Source organism: Quercus lobata, chromosome 5, assembly GCF_001633185.2.
Source record: "Quercus lobata isolate SW786 chromosome 5, ValleyOak3.0 Primary Assembly, whole genome shotgun sequence".
NCBI lineage: Eukaryota > Viridiplantae > Streptophyta > Magnoliopsida > Fagales > Fagaceae > Quercus > Quercus lobata.
In genome coordinates, this window is record NC_044908.1 from 87092179 (window position 1) to 87103518 (window position 11340).

Genomic DNA, 11340 nt, shown 5'->3' on the forward strand with positions numbered 1-11340 from the left:
AAAAAAAATGATTAATCCATGTGAAATGGACAAAATAGTCGTAAAAGGACCGTATGTGAAGTGGATTCTAGATAGAAGTGATTTAACATAATGATAGGTTGAAGTCCAGTCCGTCAATTTTTGGCATTTGGGTCCCTAAAACCCAAGCTCTTCAACACTAGCTGAATTGGGACCTATTTGTGCTGTATATACTTGATAGGAATGCATGCTATTGTCCAAAGTACTCCAAACTATACCAAGAATCAAGCTGCGTCAAAAATACCCCATCTTTCCTTGCCAATCTCTCTGCAGCGACGTTAGTCTCTCTGAGCATGTGAAGCCGACGCATATGCGGAGCTAGGGGATGCTAAGGGGGGCCATGGACCTCTAGCTTTTGAAATTTCCCATTAATTTCTTTTACATTTGGTAATAGATCTAAAAATTACATAAAAATGCATTCACCGCCCCCCTGAAAAAATTTCTTAGCTCTGCCATTAAGTCGACACACCATCCATTACCTATCCAAGAGCTCCCTGCAATCATACACAAATGTAGAAAGACCCATATAGCGGTCTTCCCTATTAGCAAGTAATTTTATTGCTTTAGCTGTATCTAATTCCAAAATTATGTTTCCGTAGCCCAAATTCCATACTATCACTGCACCTTTTGGCAGGTTGGTACAACCTTCCTAGGCACTAAGTCCCAGTGGTTCGGGGGTTCTTGGATTCATGCTGCCGGCTCAGTATATTAGTAAATAGTATTTTTAACCATCTCAAAAAAAAAAAAAAAAAAAAACCCATACTAAGTTTATTCCATGTTGTACAACCCAAAATTTCAGCTGCATTAATGGTTTGTGGTGTCTATATGCATCAAGAATCCTGTAATCCAATTCCCATTTTGATCCCGAACAACTCCCCCTGCCCCTGTTTGTCCTGGATTACCTTTCCCACTCCCATCTGTATTGAGTATCACAAAGTTTTCAGGAGGTGGAAGCCAAGCAACATAGATGCCACAAAGTCTTATAAGAAGAAAAATACATCGGCTTGATGGACAGTTTTATGAAAACAATTTAAGGGTGATGATTTCTTGCTAAATTTGTCTGATGGCATCTCAGACAAATTTGTTCTTGAACTCCTCTGTTTATAAATAAACTGCAAGTTGGTAAATGATCATTGAAGCTTTTCCAGATAAATTATTTTAAATTATTGGGAGTTGTAATTTTCCATAACCACGACCATCTAGTTGTTGATGTGTTTCTATGGGACAACTGATACAGGAACTTCCTCACTGATTTCACTGAGCATGTTCCATCTATCACCATCTATCCCAAAAAGTATGTATTTTTTTTTTTAATTTCCTCGTACATGTATGAATGTAGGTACTTAAACTAAAATTGTTGACTTTTTGTGCATACTCAATTATAAAAAAATTCATGTTCTATGAATGAGTAGAAGCATAATTAAACTAAAATTTAGTCTCTGATCGTTTTCGTCATCTACATGACTACTGTTTAACTGTTGCTTTTTACTAGTGTATCAATTTATTTACTAACTTACAAAATGTGTACATCGTCTGCCAAAACAGCAGAAAAACAAGAAAACAAATCCTCAAAACCATATAACAACATTACAATAGACCCTAGCAAGAGACGCCAATAAAACAGACATTCTATTCCCACTTGTAGGAACGAAACCAAACTGCCCAGGTACAACAATTTGTCAACAACTTGAGTTCATCTATCAAATGACCAAATGAGGCTGTTGGGAGACATCCTCATTGCATAGTTCAGATAAAGTGTGCATTACCACACTTAGAAATGCATTCATAGATATCAATTTCCTGAAAGAAAATTGTAGCTTCAATATCACCCAGGATGTAATTAAAAAACTCCATTTTCGACCATGAATCAATGGAATTCTCGAAGACTTGCTAACAATAAACCCTGCCCCCTGTGTCTCTAATAATGATTCCAAGCCCTGTACAGTAAGAGTCCGGAAGGAAATGAATAGATCAAATTAAGCTTTGTGGTTATTAAGAGTGTTGAAAATTGGTAATAATAACCAGCACAAGTTCATACTGGAACCAAAATTTGTGATGCATGCAACATAATTGAGTAATTTCCTAAGTAAGACATTTAAGACGTAACACATCTTGAAAGAATACTATGGAGACTTCTCGAATTTGTAAACTAGAAAGTATATTTAACATGTTGTAAACTTGATGATTAAAAAAAAAAAAAATGTTGTAAGCTTGTAATTCATTGGGATCAGTCATGGTTGTGTAAAAGGATAGTTACATAACCGAAGGGAAGTAGAGGGTCTATGACATGTTTTTGTAAAGCATAGTTCACTGAGAATTTTGAATAAATGAAGAACAGAGACTCAGACATGTTCATAAATTTGGGAGTAATAATGATGATAATAATACTACTTTAGACTTAAATTATCAAGAAAAAAACAATAATGAAGGAAGAGAGAAAAAAAAAAAAAAAAAAAGGAAAAAACTTAGAATGACATTGATGATAATGACAATGAGAATAAAAGTACGGAAACAATTATTACCAATTATGTTTGATGCTGCCTCCGTAATCTAGCCATATTCACTACTACGGTTGCATCCTGCTTATCTTTGACATTGTTCAAGAAATTGAAATGGGAGAATTGCCATGACCTGTTTAGTAGTAATGTGCCAAAAACTCCCAAAAAACCGATGACAAATCCAAGGGCCACACTAACATAAAATCCTGGGGTTATAAACCCATCTTCTGTCTCTTGAATGCCAGCATGGTCACCACCTCTATTCACAGCTGGATTTTGATTTGTTTCTCCTGGACATTTCTTTGGAAGTGGAAATCCACAAAGATTTGGGTTATCTTCATATGCAGTGGCATTAAAGGTATTGAGTTGAGGGCCTGTTGGAATTATGCCTGAAAGGTTATTGTTTGACAAGTCCAAGAAATTTAGAGAATTAATAAGAGCGATGCTTGAAGGAATTCCACCCGATAATTGATTCTCAGATAGATCCAAGACTTCTAATGACCGTAACGCACCAATCTCTGTAGTGATTCTTCTAGTTAAAAGGTTTCTTGAGAGATTCAAAGAAATCAATCCAACAAGTTCCATAATTTCCCTTGGAATTGGCCCAGTAATTTTATTACTAGAGAGATCTATGCTCTTTATTTGTCCAAGATTACTAGAGAGATCTCTTCCTTTCCACAACCAAAATGCAAGGTCATCACAGTGGAAAAAGTCCAGAGGACCTTTATAAAGATGACCAGTGGTTGAAATTGGACTAGTCAAAGCAGTAAGACTGTTGATGCATTTTGGTATACTTCCTGAGATATGGTTTAAAGCAAGGTCCAAAAGTTGAAGATGTTTCAAATGACATAGATGTGAAGGAAAGCTTCCAAAGAAGTGATTCGATCGAAGGAAAAGCACAACTAAATCAGGATGACTGCTCCCTAACCACATCGGTATTTGTCCCGACAATTTGTTATCTCGAAGATTAACAAATTTCAACTTTGTACAATTCTTCAATGAGGAAGGAAGTTCTCCAGTGAAACTATTGTTGCCTAAATCTAGTATTTCAATCCCAAGTAAGGAACCTATTGAGTTTGGGATTTTCCCATGAAAACAATTGTTTGCCACATTAAGAATTTTAAGTCCTTCAAAATGCATCCAGCAGTTAGGAAGCTCTCCCAATAATTGATTGTTGGAGAGGTCTAGAATGCTCAAATTCCTATTATTGGTTGTACATAAGAATAAGGCTGGCTCCGAAAACAAATTATTAGAAATATCCAAATGAGTAACTTTAAATAAAAATGATGGTATTTCACCTTCCAGTTTATTGGAACTCAAGTCTATTGTGGGGGGAGAGGAGAACTCCAATGACAAATTTGGTATGTGGCCACTGATTTGGTTGTGAGACATATTCATATAAACTAATCGAGGAGAGAAGATCCAATATGAATTAAAAAGGGAATCTGAAATTCCAGAATTAGAAATATCAAGCCAAATGCAATTTTTTTGAGTTTGAAGCCATTTTGGGAATTGAGGGCCTAGTTGGCAAGACCATAAAGCTATTTTTTCTAATTGGAAAGGTGGAACCCAATCAGAGCTGAAGTTGAAAACCAATGAGGTATTAGATAAGTCCAAATACTTCAATTTTGTAAGCTCTGAGAAGTGGGCTTCAGAAATAAAACCTTCAAATGAATTATGACCAAGATACAATCTCTCTAGCCTGGATTGTTTTCCCAAATTGTCAAGTATTGTCCCATTCAAATGATTGTGATGAAGCCCTAATTCTCTCAATGATGGAAATGTTGCGAGGTCAGGTAACGATCCCATGATTTGATTCCAATCTAAATTCAAAACCTCTATTGATTGGCTAGCACAACCAGTCAAGTTATGAAAAAATTCAAGAAGTTGTCCGTTAAGATTGTTCACTGGCAGAGACAATGTATTTAAATTACACAGACCACTAAAGGTTTTTGGTATCCCTCCTTCAAACTCATTATAATCAAGAAAGAGATGTGTCAAAGACTTCATTTTGCTAAAACCATCTGGAATTAAACCATGAAATTGATTAAATCGTAAATCAAGTTTAACAACACTAGTGTTGAAGTTGAACAACCACTGTAGTACAGAAGAAGAAGATGTGAGACTGTTATCAGAGAGATCGAGGGAATGAAGAGAAGTAGAAGAATTAACAAGCCAAACAGAGAAAATACTTGGAAGATTACATGATTCCAAGTGCAAGGATGTCAAGTAAGGTAGCTTATTCACTACTTGGAGCCAATTATTAACTTTGCTCAAGTTAACAGAACTCATGTCAAGGTATCTTAAAGAAGAAAGTTGAGGGAGCCACTCTAAGTTTTCAGGATTATTAAAATTATTCCAGCTAAGATCAAGATACTGCAGGCTCGAAAGGTTCCCAAGATGAAAAGGAATGTTTGTTCCGAAATTTGCAAATTTAAGGTCAAGGTGTATCAGGTTGGAGAGAGAACCAATGGAGTTTGGGATTTGGCTTTGATTAAAATCATTGTTTTGCACGTCCAAATGATTCAAATATTGTAAGTCAATCAAAAAAGGACTAAGTTTACCTCTCAAAGGTTCCAAGTTGGAGAAATTAAGATTGAGCATGATTATGTGGCCTGTTTGGTTGCTACAGCGGACCCCTCCCCATTTGCAACAATCTTTTGACCCTTCTTCAGCACTCCAAGAATAAAGATGACCATAGTCATCAATAAGGTCCTCCTTAATCTTAAGAAGTGCCTGTCTCTCCTGCTCTATGCAGCTGAGGGTTGGCTTCGTGCACAACAAAAAAAGAACAAAAGTGAGGAGAAATTGGAGGGAATTTCCACCCATGATTTGGAAGAACATAGAAGATCAGGAATATGATTAAGAAAAGAGCTTTGCAAAGTTACGAGTATGATTTCATTTGCCTAGAAAGCCTTAATTATTTATACATGCGTTAAGTAGAAACTATTAGCACTTAATAGTAAAAAGAAAAAAAAAAAAAAAGACAAAAAAGACAAAAGATTAGACACAATAGGTCGTTCGAGACAAAACTTAGGTTGGTTCGATATTGATTTCCACAATCAAACCTGGCCCTAAGTAGACGCAAAACAACAGTTGACGTGTTGCCTGGAGCAAAAAAAAGGCCCCAACATACGGTCAGTGTTTTACTTCTTCAAAAAGAGACCACCTGACCTTGTAAAAAATAAAACACTTTATTAATTTACATGGAGTGAGCGTTTGTAAAGCCAATTTTTTTACTATATATGAGTTCATTCCATTTTTTTGGTACACCATTTCAACTACTTTTTTTTTCTTTATATACGGTATTTCTAGCAATTTTTTTTTTTTTTTTTAAAGTTTCAGCTACATAAACTATTTCAAATAAACACGTAATAATTTTATATTTTATAATTTTCTACCCTTAAACAAATTTTTTGACCACCCTCAATTTTTTTTTATACCCAATAAAACTAAACTTTGGTTCATAACTTGGTTCACTTAACAATTATCATGGTCTTTCGAGAAAAAAAAAACCCAAAAATATTTATAATAATACCAAGCCCAATAAAAATCTCAAGAGCAGTCCTCACTCACTACTCAGACAGATTTTTAAATTAATAACAATAAAAATAATTTTAATTTCTATAAACTAAATACCCAATCAAATTTTAAACAAAAAAAAATTGAAAAAATTGCTATCCTAAAAGGTATATAAGAACCTCAGCAGTCAGGACCCTGTCCCAGAGCATATCGGCGAGATTGCCTTGGCCCAGAACAGCCGCCGCTAATTTGGTAACCCAGCCTTCATCGCCTCGCCTGGCCAGTGGCCTCAAACACAAGCCCTCAACGTATCTCAGTTCTCTCTTTTTTCTCGATATCCTTTCCGCTCTCTCTCTCTCTATGGAATTGAAAAATCTGATTCACCATCTGATGTTCTGAACTAAATGCTGAATAGCACAACAGTAACTAATATTGAATAGCTTTGTCTTTATTGGTTTGTCCTTATGTCCTTTTAAGCTCCAAAATGTGCATTAGGAAATGCTAAAGGTAAGTATTGTAAATTTTTTTATAAGGTAAGTATTGCAAATTTTTTTATAATACTGTTACCATACAATTCTAAACTACAGTGTAATTCTAAAGATAGAATTGCACTGTAGCAGTATTGTAAAAATAATAATAATATTTTAAGTTGCTTTTCCCCCTAAATTTCTCTCTTCTCCTTCATTATTTTTGTTCTCTTCTCTCTCTTCCTTCTCTCTTTCTCATCTGCTCTCTCCTCTCTTCAGACCCAAACATCATCCTCCTCCCAACATCAACATCACACATCACAGTGGAGGAAACGTTGATCTAGCGGCGACAGTGGCGATGGTGTCTGGGTTTTGATCAGGGTTGATATGGTTTTTTTTTTTTCCCTGTTGTGATCGGGGTTGATCGGCGGTGTCTAGGTTTTTGTTCCGGTGGGATTTTGGTGGTTGATCTGGGTTGATCAATGATGGAGGAAATATTGATCTAGCGGCGGCGGTGTCTGGGTTTTGATCGGGGTTGATTTGGTGTTTTTTTTTTTTTTTTTTTTTTTTTTTTTTTTTTTTTTTTTTTGCTTGTTGTGATCGGGGTTGATCGGCGATGTCTGGGTTTTTGTTCCGGTGAGATTTTGGTGGTTGACCTGGGTTGATCAACAATGGAGGAAACATTGATCTAGCAGTGGCGGTGTCTGGGTTTTGATCAGGGTTAATCTGGGTTTTTTTTTTTCTCCCCTGTAGTGATTGGGGTTGATCGGCGGTGTCTGGGTTCATGAGTTCCTTTGCGTTCATCAATGGCTGCGGGCCTGCTGAAATAGGTTTGTGTTTTCTAATTGTGTAATGTGTATGATGAAAGGTTGAAGCAGTTAGGCTAAAGCATTTTGGTGGTGGTGGTGGTGGTAGTGGTGTGGTGATTGATGATGGTGGAGCCGTTGGAATCATGCCAAGTCTGAAAAAAGTGACGATTGGAAATGAATAATAAAGAAAGATTAAAAAATAATATTTTAATAAAAATAGAGTTTTGGGATGTGAAAGGTATTTTAAAATGGTATGGTATAATGATAAAGTGACTTTTTAAAATGGTAAAATAGAGTAGAATTAGAATTTTTCAATCCTAATGCTCTTAATGTCTTATATTTCTTTAACTTCACCCAGACACTGTCCTCAGACTAGTCTGACCTGTGACTTTTAGACTCAGGCTCTCATCTTTTGTCTTTTGTGTAACTATGTAAGTGTATGTATGTTTTTTTTTTTTTTTGGTGGGGGTGGGGTGGGGGAACTAGAGTAGCGGGCGTCAGAAGTAAGTGCAGAAGACATTATAAAAGGAAAAAAAAAAAAAAAAAACCTATGTTTTGCAACTATTTCAAAATATGAAAATTCATATAAAAAAGTTGTAAAACTTTATTTATTTGTATTTTTTTCATTATTGTTGTCAATATATAAAATTTTATTTTTATTAAATTGTGTAATTTATGTTTTTTAAAAACCACTTTGAAAAAAAATTCTAAAGCCGCCACTAATATGGCATCAAATTGCCACATCTTATGCACTCTAATTTAAGTGGCCCACAATTATAAAAATGCTAATCACAAACCCAAGAGATGCATATGAATAAATAATTATTTTGTATTGTAATATAATATATAATTTTTTCTCATAAATTTGTTGAAGATAAATTGTTCTCTTTAAAAATTAAGCAGTTTCTATTCATTCTAATTTGGTCCAATTAGGTCTGCTTCAGTTCAATTTGATCCACTCAATAAATTTCAATCCCCTTTGGTCTGTATTAGACTAATTAGGCCTTAAATTGATTCTTTTTGTAGATTACTTTTTTAAGTTTAGCTCAAGAATTCATTTTTTTTCTTAATTTTTGGATTGAAAAGTATAAAATATAAGCTCTGAAGATGCAATAAAAATGATAAATATTGCATTATAGACCGACAATTTGGTCCACTCGGTCAGTGTTTTTTTTCTTAATTTTTTTATCATTATTATTATTATTTTGGGTGGAAAGAGAGAAGGAGACAGACAAGTCTTTTACTTCTTCTTTTATTATTGTTATTATTTTTTTGGGTGGAAAGAGAGAAGGAGACAGACAAACAGACCTATAGACATCGAGAAATCGTCTTTGCCAAAGCTTTTCATTCTATCTAGGCCAGTTATAAATAAAATTTTCATCAAACGACAGCCACATAATAACGAATTATTTTTGTCAATAAAAAGATATATTGTAGAATAAAATTAAAAGCATCTTACATATATAGAAGATAAGCTAGGGACTGTGCATGGCATCAAATTGCCACCTCATGCACGCTTATTTTACTTTTATTGGCAACTAAAAGCAAACTCAGTGTGACTAGTGTCAATACCTTTACACTAGTTTTTGCTGAGTAAAGCATCTGCATTCTCTTGAATAACCTTCCAAGCCCTAATCACATGTCTTTCCTCCGTCAGAGTTGCACCTATAGCACACCGTATTATGTATGCTCCATCAACCACAGTGGAAGACATGTACACATTCCCTGACTCATTGATCGACTCTAGCAGCTTCTTGTTTTGCTCATTTACAGGTTCCACATGATTAGCCACACTGATATTATTTGGCCATGCCAAGACCCTAAAGCAAACCAAAGCAAAGTTTCTAGTGGCCATAACTTCAAACCTATTATCGTTTCTTACAAGTTCTTCAAAAAGCTTTGCCATTTTGACATGGCTTCTCAGGAAGTTTCTGAGGTTAGCCACGCCATAGCTTCTTAGCACAAGCCATAGTTTCATGGCTCGGAATCTTCCGCTCAAGGTTATTTGCCAGTCTTTGTAGTCCACCACTAGTTTTGAATCTGTGGCCTTGTTTCTCAAAAACTCTGGATTAGTTGAGAGAGATTTTATCAAGGCACTTGGATCCTTCACCCAAAGGCAGCAACAATCTAGAGTTGTAAGGAACCATTTATGTGCATTCAAAGTAAACGAGTTTGCACCCTCAATCCCATCAATGAAATGTCGAAACTCTGGGCAAATGCAAGCACTTCCAGCATATGTAGCATCAACATGAACCCATATGTTAAAATCTTTTGCTACTTCACACAATGGTCCTATTGGATCAATAGCATTTGTTGAGGTTGTCCCAACTGTGGCACATAGAAATAATGGGACTAGCCCAGCTTCAACATCTGCATGAACTGCATCTCTTAGAGAGTTTGGGCATAACCCAAATGAATTTGAATTCGTAGTTTTGATGGCTCGGAAGTTCTTTGTGTGGATTCCAGCAATTTGAGCTGCCTTTTGCAGTGCACTATGTGTTTGGTCAGACCCATAGACCACCAAATTTTCCAACTTCTCACTCCCACGTTGGTTTAGCATCTGATCCCTCGCTGCAGCTAGAGTACACAAAATGGCCTCACAAGTAGTCCCTTGCAATACACCTCCACCATTGCCTTTGAAAAGGAAAGACTTTGGTAGCATAAGCATTTCTCCAAGCCAATCCATGACAATACATTCTAGCTCAGTTGCAGCTGGTGATGACATCCAATTGAATCCGACTACATTAAAGCCGGTGCTTAGAATTTCACCAAGAAAACCTGCAGTGCTACCACTTGAAGGGAAGTAGGCAAAGTAATTAGGACTCTGCCAATGTGTGATCCCAGGTATAATATATTTTTGCAAATCTTGGAGGATGGTTTCAATTGATTCAGGATAATAGGGGGCAGATTCTGGCAAGAGTTTTTTAAGGTAACCTGGCTCAACTTGGCTTAGGACTTTGTAACTCTCTATATTTTGGTAATAATCAGCAATGAAGTCAATCAACATGTGGCCTTGCCTCCTGAATTCCTCTGGGTCTAGAGGGTTAACCATCATGTGAGAATCATTTTCAAGTTCATGATCGACCTTGAGGCTACCCATATTGATTGTTTTGAGTAGTTTTTTGCAAAACTAAAAGTTGCTCTATGAAAAATAGAGGAGAAAAATCTATGCAGAATCTAAGTTTGCGCTGGTTGAGTGAGATATAATCAATGGCAAGAAGGGCTTATAAAGAAAAGAGAAAAGCAATTAATTCATTTGAAAAAAAGAAATGCTGAAGTTGCTATCATACATATTTATTGGAACCTAGCTAACAACATACATACACTTGAGAACTCAGCTCCGTAATTAAATTTTTTATTGCTTTCATTATTATTCGTAACAGAAGTATTTGTATTGTTACCCTAAATATTTTAGGACTTTAAGTGAGAACTAAAATGAGGCATTTTTTATATTTTTGTATTAATTAAATTAATATTTATTCAATATTTTTATATAATAATATATTTCATTTAAAATATATTTTTCTTGCCTTTCAAGATACAAATTGATTAATTAAATTTTTGTATTCAAATTTTTCTAACATCTCATTTTCAATCGATAGTATAACTAATCTTCTTAATTTTTCTTGAGATATTGTCAATCTTAGATATGATTTTATTAATTTTAATTTTGAAAAACTTCTTTTTGCAAAAGTAACTATAATAGGTATTGTTAGTAAAATTCTATAAGTAATGCATATATTTGAACATAAATCTAACATTTTTATATAATTTAGTATGTCAATTGGATTATATCATTCCTTTTTTTTTTTTTTTTTTTTTAATACTGAAGAAGGTAGGAGTATATCCTTTTATTTATAAAATTTCTTTTAAAACTTTTAACTTTAAAAATAAATCTAAACCATCAATATCATAATAAACATCATGTTTGAGAAAAGATTCAAGTTTAAGATAATATTTTTGCAAACTCTCATCATCTAGCTAAGAGAGAGAGGCAAAGAGCAAGAGTGAGAGAGAGAAAAGGTA

General features: G+C 34.9%; 3 protein-coding genes across 3 annotated transcripts; all 3 read right to left on the reverse strand.

Moving 5' to 3' along the window:
• Positions 1-1862: 1862 nt before the first annotated feature.
• LOC115989057 (receptor-like protein EIX2) lies at positions 1863-3570 on the reverse strand. The gene is made up of 2 exons (XM_031112717.1): positions 2541-3570; positions 1863-1955 (listed from the first exon to the last, which is right to left on the reverse strand). The coding sequence occupies exon 1, from the start codon at positions 3447-3449 to the stop codon at positions 2544-2546; it is 906 nt and encodes a 301-aa protein (XP_030968577.1). The 5' UTR covers positions 3450-3570; the 3' UTR covers positions 1863-1955; positions 2541-2543.
• On the reverse strand, positions 3557-6379 carry LOC115991396 (receptor-like protein EIX1). The gene is made up of 3 exons (XM_031115092.1): positions 6218-6379; positions 3627-5285; positions 3557-3583 (listed from the first exon to the last, which is right to left on the reverse strand). The coding sequence occupies exons 1-3, from the start codon at positions 6245-6247 to the stop codon at positions 3557-3559; spliced, it is 1716 nt and encodes a 571-aa protein (XP_030970952.1). The 5' UTR covers positions 6248-6379.
• Positions 6380-7446: 1067 nt separating this feature from the next.
• Positions 7447-10414, reverse strand: LOC115989056 (tyrosine/DOPA decarboxylase 2-like). The gene is made up of 2 exons (XM_031112716.1): positions 8887-10414; positions 7447-7466 (listed from the first exon to the last, which is right to left on the reverse strand). Exon 1 carries the CDS (start codon positions 10412-10414, stop codon positions 8894-8896), a length of 1521 nt encoding a protein of 506 aa, XP_030968576.1. The 3' UTR covers positions 7447-7466; positions 8887-8893.
• Between the last annotated feature and the right edge of the window lie 926 nt (positions 10415-11340).